Here is a 17,354-nt window from a genome sequence, read left to right as displayed (position 1 = left end):
CGTGATGCGATACAGCCGGGCGAAATGGTGACTTCGCAGCCGGTCAGTTTCTTTCGGCATTCGGCATTCGGTCTGGTGGGAGCTTGTGACGGGCGCACCACCGTTTCAGACGCTTTGGGTCTGCGGTTTCCGAGGCACGTGGCCCCGCGACCATGGCTTTCTGGCGGCGAGATTGTCGAGCGATACGAGAAGAGCGCCCGTCGAAATTGTGGAAATGGCCGTAGCGCACGTCACTGGCCTGTCAAGGTGCGGCCGTCCCTTGTCGAGATGGAGTTGACGGCAGGCAGGGATGCGGCCGGGTCTCGCACAACTTACAAGGCTGGTCAGCCCTCAAATGGATCTATGTATATAAGCCGACGTCACTCGACGACTCTCCCCGGCCAAGGGCTTGGTGCAGTGGGTATCGGCGAACTGGGTTTTGAGGATATAGAGTTGCCTAGAGAAACGCCGACGTTGACTTGTAACAAGTTACATTAGTTTTATGCATAATAGGCCCATGCATGCCAAATAGGAGCAGGAATACTTGATACTGATGGCTCAAGGCTGACCCAGCCACTGGGCGTCACATGAGGGGTTCCGGGCGTACTGGTGCATAGTTGTCGAGTCCATGCCCGCAATACGGCAGCTAGGCGTCTTTGGTTGATAGACGGCGCTTTCCAATATTTCATACCCATCATCATACGGCCATGCAGCTTGAAAATTCAAATTCATGACGAGTCAGATGTTGCAAGAGTTCGTGATGAGTCATGCCTTCTTGGGACACATACGTTGCGCCGGCATTGTTGCAAAACTTGCCAAGCTTGGAGAGGCAGGCCAAGTTGTAATTATAGGGCAGCAGGTCTGGGACTGTTGCCACGGGCATGCTCTGGTGGAATATCCCAACCAAGTGCTGCTCCTGCAGTTGGACAATGTAACAAAAAGCCTTGATAGGAAGCTGCCGCCACGCTCTTGTAATCGTGCAGACAAAATCTGCGAGGCGCTGTTCTCACCGCCGCTTTTGCCGCCTTTGCGTGAGGCGCCAATACACAGCCCAGGTACGGTGTATAATTCTCCGCATAGAATATGAAACTTGGTATGGTTACATTGTTTCTCCCGATAATAATCTAGCACATCTTCAAGAGGCCGTCCTGACGTCTTGTTCCTTGCAAACGCACATAGTCTCGAACTGGAGTAAAGGTATTCAAAACCGGGAAACCGCATGCTAGATATAAACTCGATTCGTTTTCCCCCCCATTACTTTGATTTTTTCCCTTTGTTTTTTGTTAAATTGACGCTTTTGAGCAAAGGCCAACCAAAATATACGTCAGGGGCTCTCCCTCTTCTGGGACCAACATAACCATTTTTCTGGCCTCAAATCTCTCAATCACAATGCTTTCTGACTGGTTGCCTCGACGACGCGACAAGCTGCTTCTTTGAATCAAACACTAGCACAACGAGGCAGCAATGCGACGATTTCGCCAAGGCTCGTGCCGATGGGCAGGCCACCCCCTTGCAGATACATGGAACATTCAGCTACACTGTGGCCGTAAAGACTACCAAAATCCCCCACTTTCGCGTCCGTAATTCCAGCTTTGACATGCACATGATGAGTCTGGCCAAGGTACTTCATGCGAAATCCGTGGCCGCCTACGAGTAACACGGCATCACCGGTCGATCCCAAACCCCCCACAGCTACGAGACGGACAGTCTTCCGGGATGGCTTATATCACGGCGCGCAATATATGCTCTACGGAAATTCTCGATGCTGTGTTCCGACAGCGCAATACTGTGGAAGACTTGGCGAGGTGCTTTGCATGCCTCGTCGTCCCGTTCCAGGCATGAGCTAAGAGTCTACGCGGCTCCTTCGCCTAGTCACAGAATAACAATTCATGAGTAGATCCGGACAGTACATCTACTCTACTTGGTGAGTTTCGGTCCAAGTTTAACCTTGTTGCTTGTGCCCTACCGTCTTATTTTACCTGAATACAAGACAAGTTCGCCAAAGCCTGCCAGCACTCTTTTTAGGGACGTTTTCTTTGGTCCTTGGCTACAGGGGTCTGTGTGAAATGAATTTCTTAATGAACTCCGAAACGGGCATCACGAGAATTATTGACTGGGCAGAATCGAAGGTTCTCCCATTCGGCTTGGCCTTATAGGGGCTCAAGAATACCCTTGGCTACACCGATTTTTCGGGGTGGCACTACTATGATGACCGCCGTGAACTCGAGGACCTTTCCTGGCAGGTATTTGGGGCAAAGCTTCGCAAGGGGTCGGAAGATGAGATGCTTCTCACTCGGACGTGCGAGGATGGAGGGTCTCGCTCTGTCGATGTGGGCTTATCGTGAAGGGCAAATTTTTCAAAGGCGTAATGGACCCAGCCAAGTCCTCGTCTCTCCATGTATCTTGAAGCATTCTGCACGACTGACATTTAAGAAGCCCTTCTCGCTAGACGCACCGGCGCCACCCCCCCAACCGGGGGCCTGCAACACTTGGTGAATGATATCCTTAGCCCAAAGAACATCCACAACGTGATCCTCCCTCCCATCTTTCCATCAGTAAGAACCAGATGAGTCTCCCTGACCGTGTGGGTGTGGCTCTGATTCCTTTGAGTTCGGTCATGGTTGGTTTAAGCGAGAACAAGTCCAACATTTCAATTCTCTCCCGTCTAGCACGGAAGCACCGTTGTCCTTGGGGATACACTCTCACATCGTATCCGGAACTTGTTTTCCGAGAACTTCAAGTCTGCGGCCGCACTAAAAAGTGACAAGACGGTTTAGCTCCGATTATCCAGTATTTTTCAAGGAGTTTGCTCTACCCAAGTCATGAGGCTCTGTCACACGGTTACGCGAGGGCTACGATCACGGGACCTAGGGCAGGAGGCCCTCACCGACTTCTTGCATTTACAGAGACGTTTGAATCCCCGAGGCCTTGAGGAAAACCAAGGACCTCTGATACCAAAAACTGCTATTAGATGAATCGAGTTATTGCTCCAAACCCTCACTGAGCCCTTGTCACAGGCTTTGTTGAATCTCAGTCAGTTCACGATAGTATATAGCCGTCTGGTTGCTCATCTTATTCAACCATCGGTCAACAGCTCTGCAGCCTATTCAGCCCCTGTAACATGAATGCCAACTGAGTCCTCTAATGTGGCCAATAACCCACAACACGACGTGTCAAAGCAGCTGTAAACAGCCTGCGTCGACGAGGCTTATGATAGCATGTCTATGAGCCAGATTCCTATTAGTGCACTGTCAATGCGCTTGCTTGGCTGTGCTCCTCATTTGCCCACATTGCTCCGGGCAGCTTTTATATAGTCCCCATGAATGAAGTCGGCCAAAACCTGTTTTCAGACCGGCATCAAGAGCAATAGCCCCCGACTTAAAGACTACCGTATCGATTGGCGGTAGGATCATCAGCGCTGACTGAGTTGCAACGCAGCCCGCGTCTACATAGCTACCAGGGGCTTCAACAAATCAGGCGATTCTCATATGTAATTTACTCCAGTTTATGGAAAGTATATGGCAGAGCACCTCGACAGTTCTGGCAGGTGTAATATCCGCGGTCTTCTTTGCGGGTAGGTGATTGGTACGCTCTACACGTAACTCAAAGTGTTGGGGCCTAATCGTGCAATAATTAAAATTATTGCACTTACTACTCATGCTAATGTTGTAGGAGCTTTATATGATTCATAGTATAATCCTGTACCTGTGTCTAGGTACACTAAGAAGAAGAAAGCTGATGCAGTATTACTGTGTAAGTAACGAACTAATAAGCCATGATTCAAAAATAATACACCCTTGATAGCGTTGATTTCTACTGGAATTATCCTGGCACTAATGATCGTTTCGTAAAGCCAGATGACGGCAGAAACGTTGCACCCCGCTCAAGGAATCAACAGCGAACCAATGTAGTTCATGCTCTCCTTTTCTTGCAACGACCATTCGCTGGTATCTTTGCAACTTTGACATATCTGCTGTCGACTACGTTGACTGTGTCAACACTACGAGCTGTGACCGACCTTGACGGCGTATGAGATGCACGAAACCCAGCAGGTGTGGTGTGTACTCGTCAAAATAACCATCGGGTAGTAATGAGAGCTGGGTCAATGTGGCAGTACTAACTGCTCCTCGGCAGGCAATATTATCCTATCCCGCGCCAACCTCGCCAAGGTCAAGCTCGCCTTAGGCCGTTTCTAGAGAAACAAGAAGCCCACCGGCCAGCTACACCCCGGACTTAGTTTCTATCATCGATCATTACACCACTAGATTCCTCGTGTTCGCCACCAGGTTCTCAGATCAAGAGCGATACAACCTGTAAACCGCTCCGACAACTCGAGACGCTTGCCTATTTCGAGGTCGTGTATCTCTTAAAGCAAAAGAACATGAATCCGCACCACAGTCAAGAGACTCGGACAAAGTACATGGCATAGAGCGACGACCAGTAAGTCGCCCATGACTGCGCCGACACTTTCAAGGCCAGAGTGGACTTTTACTAACCACCCTCGCCTTGAAGGCTTTCTGAAATAGCCCATCAACCAAGGCTTATAGATTTTAGGTACTCTCAAAACTGTCTTGGGTAGCAAGGGCACCGACATTAAAGCACTAGAGCATACTCGGCGTCAGGACCATGTCCCCATTTTTCCCTTGCCTCGGCTAAATTCATGCGTACTTTGGTTCATACGGTCAAGAACGCAGTCAGGAAAGGCACAAATCAGTTCTATGATATCATATTACAGAGACGGGCACGAGAGTCTGGACTTGACATCACAGCTAAGGCGAGGAGAATCTGCATCTACCAACCATAACCAACGAGCTTCACGACACTGGCAATGTGCAGCCAAGTATAAGTTCAAACCTTGATTCGTAAAGTGAAAGGTCTAGTCACTGGCTTGGGCGTGATATATATCAAGTCAAGAAGGTTTACCCGTCAGCGACTAAGTGGCTCGTCCACTTAGTCGCTGACGGGTAGATATCAATTGTTGGCGAAAGCTCACTTGGCAACGGCGTTGAGGCGGGCCAAGCTAGCACGATCACGTGAGGATGCCTTGCAGCTGCCAAACACTGGCGTAGAGAGCTTGACACCTGCGAGCAGGCCAATGGCAAGATCCACCCACGATAAAAGCTTCAGCCTTCCATCATGTGCTCTGTCAACGAGTGCACTTGGTCTGATTGAAAGGCGCAACCCACGTGAATTGCCATGGCATCGCGTTCTCGGTCCCCTTCGCGGGGCCGTCAGAGATCTCTGACGCGCTCCATGTCCTCGCGCTCTGATGATTCGCGCTCTCCCCGACGACGCCGCTACGACTCGCGCAGTCCGTCGCCTATAACCCCGCCGCCTCGTCGCAACGGGCGGTACCGAAGCGACAGTCAAGGCTGGAGTCGAGGCCGCGGAAGAGATAGCAGAGAGGCCAGTGAGTCTCCATTAGCAAGAAGCACAAAGGTCGGCTCAGAAACGTTGGCGCTCGTCTGGTGTTGGAACCGGAATGTTAACCTTGCTTGCAGATTGTCGTGGAACGCTTGTCCAAGAATATCAACGAGGATCACCTCCACGAGATATTTGGCCAGTTTGGCCCCATCAAGGATCTTGATCTGCCCATGAACAGAACTTGTACGTGTCTCTCTCTCTCCTTTTTTTTTCTCTCCTATATCTCAAAGAACTTCCAGAACTTGCACTAACTTGCTCCCAAAGTTGGAACAAACCGAGGAACCGCCTACATCTTATTTGACCACGAAGCCGACGCAGAAGCCGCAATCTCGCACATGCACGAAGCTCAAGTCGACGGTGCCACCATCAACGTGTCGATTGTGCTGCCACGGCGAAAACTCTCGCCGCCGCCCCCAACAGCCCGCAGGGGCGCCAACATTGATCCTCGAATTCCCATGTCGGGCCCTCGAGGTGGTGCCGGTCCGCCCGGACGTGGAGGAGGATTCAACGCTGGCGGCGGTCGTCGTCGCGGCTCTCCATCTAGTCGATATGGTCCCAGATCGGATGTGTACAGACCCTTGTCACGCTCGCCGTCCAGATCTCCAGGAGCTCCTCCTTCCCGTGGCGGCGGCGGCCGATACCGCAGCAGATCTAATGCTTCATACTCGTCTCGTTCTCGGTCAAGGTCACCCGGACCGAGGCGACGAGGTGGTGGTGGGAGCGGCGCAGGCGGAGGGGGAGGGGGAGGGGGAGGAAGATTCGAAGACGACAATGACAGACGACGCAGCCGCAGCCGCAGTCATGACAGCTACGGGGCCCGAAGCCGGTCTCGAAGTCCGCGAGGCTACCGATGATGACCTGGGCAGGGTGTACCGTTGGGCGTGGATGCAAAAATTCATGAAATTGGTCGTAGGCGTTCAGGTTCTAGGTGGAGTCGAAACCCCAAGTTGGGGCGGCGTCTTGGTTGATCAGCCCGTGGATGTCCAAATCTATAATTTTGCAATCAATTGGCGATTGTAATAATTAACTCAAGGATCACGGTTATGGCTCATGTTGCAGGTTTGTTCTACGGAACATCAGAGGTCGTACAGTGGCCACGTTGCCCGCCTTGGCAGAAGTATACGACAAGTCTAGACAATGATAATAGAATGCAACGACCATTTACATGGCCAACATATAAACCGTCACCATGTACCATCCACCCCATGATATCGTACACTTGCATGCATGATGTCTTGCCGCCTTGGTCCTGCACCCAAAGGAATACGCCCCTTTTTAGCTTGGATCATGGGTGCAGATGTTGCAATCGAGCTCGCCACCCGTAACAGGCAGCTCCTTGCGCCCCTGGATCCGAAATCTCTTCATCTTGGACCCCTCGCTGCTGAAGTAGTGCCTCTTGTCGCCGGATTTGCTGGCGCCAATCCAGACGGTGAAGCTTCATGCCTCGACGCCGGCGAGGGCGACGGACGAGCAGGCGCGAGGGCTTCACTTGTTGAACCAAGGGTGAGGATTTGCTGTCAGATGTGATGGCACTGATGTTGGGTTTGGTGGGATTGTTCTATTGGCACGGTAGTCTGTGGACTTTACACATTTTGAATCTGCATGCTTGAGATATCTCCATCTTGACTATTCCTAGCCGGACGGTTCGGCTGTTTACTATTTTGAGGGGATCCGCGTGGCCTTGACGCCGTTTCGGCCATTTGGTGAATAATACAAATGAACCCTGGATTCTGCTGGACGGGGGGGAAAGGGGGATCTGGTGCAGATCGCCAGGCGATCACTGAAGGCCGGTGCCATTCCTAGGTGCTTGGTCTCTTTCTTCGCATCAGATGTCATCATGTTCCATGCCACGAACCCATCCACCTCCTTGTCGAGCCAAAAGAAGCAGCCTCATCGCCCGGTGCCCTACGCTTGTTCATCCACACACCAGACGCAAAACAGCCTCCCCGTCGGCGGAAGCACCACCCGCTCCCACAGGCAAAGACACCCAAACAGCTGCCTGCTTACACGCAGCAGGCTCGACATTGTGCCGATGTTCCAGGCTTTTTGCTCAGCTCACAGGACCCCATCTCTGTAAAGACGCGGCAGAGATAGATCTCGTCGTTTCATGTGCGGCCCGATGTCGACTTGCAACGGGGGGGCCAAGGAATGCTTGCAGATATCCGAGACGAAGGGGCTTTAAAGGACTCCTGGTACCCGAGCAAAGCCTGCGTTGCAAACAAGGCCACGTTTATCCCAGGGGCGTGTATGCTACTATTGGGGGCGGAGAAAGAGTGGACAATTGTATTGTCTCCTGGTACCAGACTTTTTTTGCTTTAATAGCTTACACGTCGGTCGAGTGGGTCGGGCTCGTGCTACCTAGCTACAGTAAGGTGCTAAAAGTCTGCGCCCCCCTTATTGTAAAAATATATGGTAAAATATTAAGGAAAAAATACTCTTATTTTAAAATTAAATAAAAAGCTTTATATATATATAATATAAAAATAATAAAAGATAAAAAATTTAATTTAATTTTTAAATTTTTTATATTATCAAAGCTTATAATTTTAATTATTTTATTTAATTATATATTGTATTGTATTAAGTACGCTAGAGCTCTTTTAAAGCTATTCTAGTATATCAACCCGTATTTCAAGTAGGAAAACCCTTAGGGGAAGAAAAACCCACTTGTATTCGTAAAGCCTTCCCCCCCCCGCCTTATACCCCGGCATAATATAAGGCGTATTTCTTCTCGTGTAGGTTACAGGTACTAATCATTCGCTTTCGCCTATCCTTAACCTATTATCCTGATTTTTCTGCGGTGTATTATATTACGGCTATAATACGTGCTAGCTTAATTTTCCCCTACCCTAGAGCTCTGGGCCTGCTAGCTAATTTTTTAGGTGGGCTTAGCTTAATTCCACCCCTAAAATCACGTGATTAGAATCACGGGTTAACTGAATTTCCGGGTGACCAAGCCGAAAATTCAGGTGCCTCCGGCCGGGTTCGAACCGGCTTTTAATTATATATTTAATTTTAAAATATTAAAAAATTAATTTTTTTAAATTTTTTTCATAAAATATTAGTTTTTTTATATTTTTAAAAAATTATATATAATTAAATAAAATAATTAAAATTATAAGCTTAATTAATATAAGAGATATATAAATTAAATGATATTTTTACTATATAATATTTTTTATAATATTTTTATATATTTTTTTATTTAATTTTAAAGTAAAAGACTTTAAAATTTACTTTTCCCCGTAATTTTACCATACATTTCAGAAATAAGGGGGGCGCAGACTTTTGGCTACCTCCTGTACGTAGAAACACCCAGTTGACGGTACCAGACGAGTGACATGGAGCATATCCGCGGCCGTTTATCCCAGGTCACAACATTGAGTGGGACATGGTGTCTGGTGCCCGTACACTCTACACTCTCTCAGTGACCTGCGTATTTGCAGCCTCAGGATGTCTCTTTTCGGCGATAAATCCATCCTTGCCACATACCCTACACCTGCATCACCGCCACGTCTAATATAAAAAACAATATATTCAATATCAGCTCTACATCCACGCCATGCCAGCGCCCAAACCAACCATGCCAACAGCAGCACCAACCACACGCGCGGTACACCTAGCCCCCCCTCCATGGGAAGTGCTACTAGACAAGGAACTGGTGGCGCTCGTGGCCGTCGCCCCCGATGCATCAGCACCGCCCGTCGTCGTCGCAGCAGCAGTAGTGGTCACCGGACAGTCGGCCGTACACGGCAAATCACTGGTAAAGACGCCGGACACAGTCGAGACGGCAAACACAGGCGACTGCGTAGCGGCTCTCGGGTCCGGCGCTGCGCCCTCCACGTCCGGGTTCAAGACATTGCCAATGATGTGCATGACGCCGTTGGCAAGCAGGATGTCCGGCTGGACGATGCGCGCCGAGTTGACATACTTGGTGTTGCCGTCCTGGCGCACCACCAGGCGCGCAGGCCTCCCGGCCGCGTCCGTCGCGAGCGTATCGTAGCTCGAGCCGTTGGCCAGGCGCGCCGACGAGAGCACCCTGCCCGGGACGACGTGGTACCTCATGACGCGGGCGAGGCGGGGGGCGTCGAGGCCCCTGAGCGTGCCGCCGACGAGGCCGTACGCGTCGTCGAGCGGTGCAAAGATGGTGACGTCCCTGCGCACGGCGAGCTCGGGCATCAGGCGCGCGGCGTACAGCGACCCCAGGAACGACCGGGCCTGGAAGGCGTCGGCCGTCTTGGCCACCTGCGCCGGCGGCACGAGCAGGTTGTCGACGACCTGCACCAGGCCGCCGGCAAAGGGGATGTCGGCCTCGAGCAGGCTGCAGCGGCTGCCCTGGCCGCTGGTGAAGACGACGGCGTCGCGCTGCCGGTTGACGAGCACGCCCTGGCCGGCGGTGACGTTGGTCAGGGCCGGGCTCGTCAGGCGGCTGGTCTCGAGGTACGTCGGCCCCTCGCGCAGGGCGGCCACGGACACGGCGCCGTCGAGGATGTGATACTGCAGGATGGCCGTCGTCTTGTCCCTGTCGTCGGCGTCCCAGAGCGGCTGGAGCGCCGTGTAGGCAATGTTTGCCATGGCCTTGTCTGACGGCGCGACAATCTGAGAGCAAAAGCGTCAGCAAGCTGTTGAATTCCATCTCTGTGGTGTGAATTTTTTTTGCATCTTGCCGCGGAAAACTCATGGCATCTTTTGCCTGCGTGGCCACGGGGAGCGAGCGTCTCGTACGTACCGTCACTCCATTGTCACTCGGGAGCTCTAGCAAGACGTCTGGATATTTCTGGAAAAAAAAAAAGTCAGCCGCCAAAGGCAGAGTTTCAGGCACATACAAAACGGCACATTACCTTGATCAATTCATAAAACTTGGTCAGGTTCTTGTTCGCAGCCAGCACGGAGCCCAGGTCCTTGTTGTCGTCTGCCATGGCTGCGGCAACCAACGCGGCCAGGCTCAGCGCCGCCTGCAACCACATTGTCGTCCGTTGAGGGCAGCAAAAAGCACCAGGAGCTGTAACAAGAAATGGAATGCAAATTTTTCTCTTTGGCTATACGGCCAAGGGATGCATCAATGCCCAAGATGCCTCTGGAGGAGCTTCACGTCGCCCCGCGTGTGCAGAGACAAAGAGACGGACAAAGAGCACGACATCCGACGATGTTGTTGGTGCCGCGACGTGACAGCTGGCCGGTGCGCGACGCCAGCCGGCAATACTAGCTTCCCGCCAGCGAACACCACGTCGCAAAAATCATGGCCAACCTTTTATCCGCGGCGTCAACCGGGTCGGCCTGGCATTTACAAAAAAAAGCCGAGTGCAACACGAGAGGGGGGCGTGGCATCCTGGGAGTTGCCGCTTTCCCGGGTCTCAAATCAGACGAGTTGCGGTCTCAACCGGCCGGGCAGCAGTCTTGGAACACGATGAAAACAAGAGACACAGATGAATGATGGGGAATGCGCACCAATCTGTCAAACCCCATTGTTCCATCTGGCTCGAGCCGGTCTTGTGGAGGGAACACAGGGCCGGAGACGAGATTTCCAGAATACGAAGCCATCGGCGCGAAGACACCAACCGCCATCCAACGACCAAAGTCGCCCGAGTCCTTGTGAAACCGCCCAGTGACACTCGAGATGGATTTTGAATTTGATCCTCTTTTTTTCGGGCGCCCGGCCGCACCGGACCTGTCACGGCAGTCCATTGTAGACATTCGTCGGGGACGGGTGTAACCCCGGCCTTGGGAGCTGCTCACCACCCACATAGTCTCTCACCTTTTCCGTGTGCCCGCAGCCTGCCGTTTACCAACATTCTCCGGCTCTCGTACGATGGCGATACCGCGCACGAACAAAGAAGGAAAAATAGACACGAGTTTTGGATTATGCGCATGACAAGACAAGGGGGGCCAGCCGCATTCCCTACCACGGTGACCCGGCACATCTAGATTCCCGCGATGAGTTGGCAACTTACGGGGTACACTAGGCAAAACTACCCTGCACCTTGCCGCAGGCATCCCACCCTGTTTCGTTGTACGTGAGCTGTATGTAATACGGAGTAATAGAGTACGGAGGAAGAGAAGATTTGGTAAAAGACATTTGATATACGAACAAAGGTACGTCAAGACCGGGTTCCCCTCCCGGTAGTTTGCATAAGCGAGGAACCGCCCATCCTGCGCGTTATATACCGCGTCCACACTAAAGTCAGCGCAAACATCTGCGTCGACGCTCAACATTAAATAACCAAAAGGGTGGCAGAATATCGAAGATGCCGCGCAAACGCCTCATGCCAAAACGTGCTGTGCGACGGTGCACCGAGAATATTTTTTTTCTCGTTTGCAGTCACGGCCGCAGCAAATTGAACCACGCAGATGCACTTGACGCCGGTGTGCTCGACAGGGGAAGAAGATACAGAAACGACGTCTGCTAGAAAATACGAGATTCATGCTGCTCCATGTCAACCACTGCCTGCTGGGATTCCCCTGCCTGAGCCCGGGTGTGTATCGTAAGGCGACGTCTGGAGTGTTTAGACCTGCAACCCGGCAAGTTTGTTGTGACCCCCGTCATTGACAATTTTCTTGATGGGATCGGGGCCGCATATCGACCTGCAAGTCGTCATCTTCGCCGGGCCTTGTAGCCACCGCACTTGACATGTCAGTTGGTAGGGGCCCATGCCTTGCAGCATTTTGCCATACAATGCCACGGTTTCGAAAACGGATAGCCGCTGGCTCATTCCATCTCATCTACAGCACGATAGCAGGCTACAAGGTGGAGACTTGGCGCATTCAAAGTGTCTGCTATCAGCATGGATGGATACATATATCTGGTCAGTTGGCGTCGGACCCCCGCGTATCGCGGGCCCGGGCCTCCGGAGCTACGCCAACCAAGATGCGGCTTTTCCCTCCGTCTTGCTGCAGATACAAAAAAAAAAATGATGTATATGACAGGAGCCACATGTCGATAGTAATTGGCGACAGCGGCCGTTATCCCAAGGTTGACTTGGGCCGACCAACTGGGCTTGCCAGTTGCTTTCGCCGTGGCTTCGTATTCAACAAACCCAGAGTCGGCCCCAAAGTACCGGGGAGTAGCGATACATGGAGTCTGAATGCCTGATCTCAAGTGCTCTCCCCCGGATCTTTGGGACTCATAATGACCGAGACAAGCTGGGGGCATCGACGTGAAGGCATCGTTGGGCCGAGCCAGACCGGCTTGATGGTTTTTGCTGGCCACCCCGTAGATAGCTTGCGTCGTCCATCGAGAACAAAGCGCGAGTTGGCACACAGAGTCGTATTGGTGAACAATTGCTGCGCGCTAGACTCGGCTCCCCGCGATGCCGGACTGCCATTATTTTGCCCTGCTGTCAAGGGCGGCCAGCCCCCTCGGGTCCAAATCAACACAAGTCCAGACGCTGTACCGGAAGCGCCTCGGGTTTGCGACCCTTCCCGGTGGACTCGTTCGTTTCGGCCCGTTGTTTTGTGAACCATGTCGTTGGGACAAAAGGGTGCAGAGTCGGCGAGTTTAGCTTCCATGGCCACGTGCCATTGCATTCCAGCTGCCATTGTTGGGGGCATTGTTATCAGGTGTGCAAAAGCGGCACACGATAAGGCAATACCACGCCAACATAATGATCCCTTGGGTGTGCAAAGGGTCCAGTCACGTACCCGCATCTACAGAGCTCTCAAGAGGCCTTGGAACCATCAATTGATTAGATTGAAAATACTTCAATCACAATAGATATTCAATCATATAATTTACATCAGTCAATATTGGTTATTTGTTAGCTCACACTCCCAAAAGATACTTCTTTAGAACATTCCCACGCTCAAGGGGGTTAGGCATGGCCTGCGAGTTTGCTGTAATACGCTGGTAGTAGAATTTTGCGTCGGGGCCGCTGACTCGAGGGGAAAAAAAAGGATCCTCTGACATCAAACCCTTTTTTTTTTGCCGTAACACGTACACATGCACGTGGTAGTGTGACTCCATGATACTGCAGCGCAACATCAGCAGTCACGTTAAACGAAGGAGCGCAAAGTCGCAATATTGCCTGAAGCTGAACAAACTGCGGCGTGGGAACGAATAGACGCCGTGCTTGGCCCTGCATTGCCAATATGCTGGTTGATCTGTTGACCTGGGAGCGTACATAATATTGCGGGACACAGCAGGCCATTGACGACGAAAGAGCTCTCTGGTTGCATCGCTCGCATCTCCCGACATGTAACCACACGCTCACAGCCCTGGCTTTTGGCTCGTCGTCGACCCTGCTGTGCCTCCCTGCCGTGCTTTGGGCTGGCCACGGTGCATGCAGCTCGAGTCTCTCGAGTTCCCATGGTTTTTAGTCCTTTCCAGGCACTTACTTGGTTTCCTTCCTGGTTGAGTTCAGACACGACGGCGCCCAAAACCGGCAAGGGGCGTGTCTCTAGACGGCCATGCAGGAACAGGGATCGGGGTCGACGCCACAAGCACCTTAATCAGCCACAGGTTGCTGCCGCTTTTGCGATGCCCGTTTCTTCAGTTTCCGTGTTGCCCCACGAACCCGGGCAGACTTTGCTTTGAAAGGCTACCCGTCTAAAACACAGGCATGACCAGTTGGCTCCTGAAAATATCTTGGTTCCAACTTGTTTGGCCGTCCTTGGGGTCCGTTCAAAATTGAGACGGCCAAGATGGCGCTCCGTACAAACAGTGTACTTGGCCGGAGCCACAGTCTCAGAAGTGATCGAGTCGGCTACCTGGCCTCGGGGGCTCTTTATAATGAGCACGCAAGTACCAGTTGACATTTTGCATTGGTCATTTTGCAGTGATACTCTCTGCCCAAAAGCCCCGTACGGAGAGCACCGGGCGGGAAATTACACCTGACGGTCAATTGCAGGCGGGAGCGCCGGGGGTGGTTGACTTGGCAGAGACGGCTTCCGTAGCCATTTGAGCTGGAGCCAATGGGCACGTACAATCAGAGTCAGTTGTACAAAGCCTTGAATAATACTACTGGGACACGAGAGTGAACCTGTCGACCTTGATAATCATGTCTGCAATGCGGTTGGTTGACGGGCCTAAGGGTGGACAGACAATACGGTGCTTACTCCGTGTGGTAGGCGGCGGGGGATGATGCTATTTGTAGAAGTTCAAAAATGACGGGCAAAATATAAAACATCGACACACACAAAACTGAGCCAAGTTTTTTTTGCAAACTACCTAAGTACCTACATAGGTATGGACCTGACCCCACCATGGGGCCAATGCACTCAGCACTGAGCGGTATGGCGGCAACATTGAACATCAATGTCCCAGGGGCACGGTGGTGTCCGTGTGCCATGGTCGCTCTTGCCAGACGGACCGCACGCCGTACTCCGTACAATACGGACGTTCTCCAGGGCAGCCGCACGAGCCGGGCCCCTCCCTCTGGAGCGAGCTGGCGAGCAAGGGCTCAATGTTACCAGCCAGATGCAGCCGACTGAACCTGACACCCAGCTCTTGGGCAGTGCCCGTGTGGTGGGCCTCGCCCTGGCCGTTCAATGACGGCCCTATGCTGCGAGTCTTGGAGTGGCACCGCGTCCAGCCCACTGCTACGAGATCGTAGCTGTGCTGCTTGCTTCTTCCATCGAGTCCTGCCCACATGTCTACCTGGGACTTTGAACTTTTGTTCGCAGGCACTCTGCATCTGCTTCATTCTTTTAGCAATCGGAGTCGACAACCTAAGTCTCTGCAATTACGCCAGAGCCCAGGGCGTCACGGGGTCGCTCCGTCATCCCCATTCGAGAAACAGCTTCGGTTCCCAAGAGGAAGCATTGGTGACGTCCTGTTTGCTCTCTTGTTGCGGGCTGTAGTCGAACTCGCAGGCCCTTTTTTTTTCTATTTTTTTTTCTGTCTTTTGTTGTAATATCTCCTCGGTGTTTCATCCTCCCATCCTTCACCTCGCGTCCCGGCGCTCTCACTGTTCGCCATGGAGCAAGATCCGTATAACCACGGCTACTATGGCCATCCAGTACCATCTGCTACAACAACCGTCAATCCTACGCCAATCCGATCCGGAACTCCAAACACAGACAATAGCCGCAGCCTTTTCGGCGAGAATGATGCGGCATCCTTGAACCGTCCTGGAAGAGGCACGAATCCATTTACCAGCCCCGATGCATCAAGGCCGGCATCCAGCTTCGGCTCCTCAAGCGCCATGGGGCCTCGATATGATGTCAATTCCCAGCTCTACTTCCATTCCAGGCGAGTAATGAAGGGCGAAGTCGAAAAGCCTTGGTTGGAGAAGAAGGATCCCAAGGAGAAGTGGGTTACCATTCTGCCAATCATCGGCATTTTGATTGGCTTGGGTATTTCTGGATTTTTGGTCTGGGACGGCATTCGCAATGTCGTGCACCACAAATACTGCCCTGTTTTGGATGATAACTTTGACGGCGGCTTCAATACCAACGTTTGGACCAAGGAAGTCCAAGTTGGCGGCTTTGGGTGAGGAGTCCTGGGCTTCTTTACTGTCCATTCAATGAGGCCTCAGCTGCTAACACGTGTCGCAGCAACGGCGAGTTCGAGCAGACCACTGGAGGTGACGAAAATGTCTTTGTTCAAAATGGCAACCTAGTCATCAAGGCCACTCTCCAAGACGCCGAAAAGGTGGAGAAGGACAACGTCATTAACCTGCTCAAGGACGGAACCTGCACGTCTAAAGATTGGTACAGCTGCGTGGCTGCCACCAACACCACGACGGGCAACTCCAGCGTCGTCCCTCCAACCAAATCCGGTCGCATCAACACCATGAAGGGCGCCAAGCTCAAGTACGGCCGCGTCGAGGTCACGGCCAAGCTCCCTGAAGGCGACTGGCTTTGGCCCGCCATCTGGATGATGCCCGTCAAGGACACGTACGGCCCGTGGCCTGCGTCTGGAGAGATTGACATCATGGAGTCTCGAGGCAACAACTGGACCTATGAGCAAGGCGGCAACAACATCATGTCGTCGGCCCTCCACTGGGGTCCAGATCCCGCCAATGATGCGTGGTGGAAGACCAACAACAAGCGCCAGGCCCTGCACACGACCTACGGCAGCGGGTTCAATACGTATGGCCTCGAATGGTCTCAGAAATATCTCTTCACCTATGTCAACAGCCGTCTGCTCCAGGTCTTGTACACCAACTTTGACAAGCCCCTTTGGAATCGTGGAGGCTTCCCCGACGCCAACTCCAACGGCACACGGTTGAAGAACACGTGGAGTGAAACGGGCCGGCCGAACACGCCATTCGACCAAGAGTTTTATCTTATTATCAACCTGGCCGTCGGTGGCACCAACGGCTGGTTTGAGGATGGCAAATCCGGCAAGCCGTGGCTTGACCGGTCACCCAGTGCGCGCAAGGACTTCTGGAACGCCAGGGACACTTGGCAGGCGACGTGGAAGCAGCCTCAGCTGGAAGTCAGTCGCGTGTTGATGATGCAGCAGTGCGATGGTAATGAAGAATTGTAAGGTGTTTCTGTAAACCACAGGGTCATGATGGGCGATTTTGTTCTGGCTGGTCTTGCAACATGACATATGACTACATATTATACACGTCAATTTTTGTTTTTTTTGGAGCATTGGTAATATCATAGACTTGGGGGGAGCGGGATATGAAAACCTCGGAAAATGTTTGTGTTTTGAATACTTGGGGAGGACAATCATCTTGGGCTACTGTTGATTTGTACTGAAGATGATACTTGTATGCCTTTTTTTGGGGGGGGCTAAAGGATACATACTTATGTAGTTTGATGATGCTAGTTGTAGCAATTTTATAGTCAGTGCAGTACTCAAGAGCAGGGGTCGCTCGGCAAATACAGACGGCGGCGCTGGCCGACAAGGGCAAATGTAAACTGCCTCTGTGCGCAGCTACATGGTCATGATAAACGCAACTTGCATCCATCTACTCACGCCAGGCGGCTCAAAGACGACTACTGAGTGTCGCCGTTGACGCATCTAAGCATCTGGATCAACGGATCGAAGTCGCTCAACG

At 52.1% G+C, this 17,354-nt stretch overlaps 6 protein-coding genes across 6 annotated transcripts; 3 read left to right on the top strand and 3 right to left on the bottom strand.

Moving 5' to 3' along the window:
* Window positions 1-5,232: 5,232 nt before the first annotated feature.
* Window positions 5,233-6,257, top strand: J3458_019702 (uncharacterized protein; the record flags this gene model as incomplete). The annotated part of the gene is made up of 3 exons (XM_007808346.2): window positions 5,233-5,418; window positions 5,481-5,586; window positions 5,668-6,257. 3 exons carry the CDS (start codon window positions 5,233-5,235, stop codon window positions 6,255-6,257), a joined length of 882 nt encoding a protein of 293 aa, XP_007806537.2.
* A 373-nt stretch (window positions 6,258-6,630) lies between these two features.
* On the top strand, window positions 6,631-6,930 carry J3458_019701 (uncharacterized protein; the record flags this gene model as incomplete). The annotated part of the gene is made up of 1 exon (XM_066121645.1): window positions 6,631-6,930. One exon carries the CDS (start codon window positions 6,631-6,633, stop codon window positions 6,928-6,930), a length of 300 nt encoding a protein of 99 aa, XP_065973262.1.
* A 2,022-nt stretch (window positions 6,931-8,952) lies between these two features.
* On the bottom strand, window positions 8,953-10,370 carry J3458_019700 (uncharacterized protein; the record flags this gene model as incomplete). The annotated part of the gene is made up of 3 exons (XM_066121644.1): window positions 8,953-10,002; window positions 10,133-10,180; window positions 10,245-10,370. 3 exons carry the CDS (start codon window positions 10,368-10,370, stop codon window positions 8,953-8,955), a joined length of 1,224 nt encoding a protein of 407 aa, XP_065973261.1.
* Window positions 10,371-10,779: 409 nt separating this feature from the next.
* Window positions 10,780-11,148, bottom strand: J3458_019699 (uncharacterized protein; the record flags this gene model as incomplete). The annotated part of the gene is made up of 1 exon (XM_066121643.1): window positions 10,780-11,148. The coding sequence occupies one exon, from the start codon at window positions 11,146-11,148 to the stop codon at window positions 10,780-10,782; it is 369 nt and encodes a 122-aa protein (XP_065973260.1).
* Window positions 11,149-14,902: 3,754 nt separating this feature from the next.
* On the top strand, window positions 14,903-17,354 carry J3458_019698 (uncharacterized protein). The gene is made up of 2 exons (XM_007808344.2): window positions 14,903-15,829; window positions 15,895-17,354. Exons 1-2 carry the CDS (start codon window positions 15,315-15,317, stop codon window positions 16,829-16,831), a joined length of 1,452 nt encoding a protein of 483 aa, XP_007806535.2. The 5' UTR covers window positions 14,903-15,314; the 3' UTR covers window positions 16,832-17,354.
* J3458_019697 (uncharacterized protein) lies at window positions 16,902-17,264 on the bottom strand (the record flags this gene model as incomplete). Its single annotated transcript, XM_066121642.1, has 1 exon — window positions 16,902-17,264. One exon carries the CDS (start codon window positions 17,262-17,264, stop codon window positions 16,902-16,904), a length of 363 nt encoding a protein of 120 aa, XP_065973259.1.

Source organism: Metarhizium acridum (genome assembly GCF_019434415.1).
Source record: "Metarhizium acridum strain ARSEF 324 chromosome Unknown scaffold_568, whole genome shotgun sequence".
Lineage (NCBI taxonomy): Eukaryota > Fungi > Ascomycota > Sordariomycetes > Hypocreales > Clavicipitaceae > Metarhizium > Metarhizium acridum.
The sequence above is the reverse complement of the archived record's forward strand: the minus strand, read 5'-3'. Positions and strand labels throughout refer to the sequence as shown.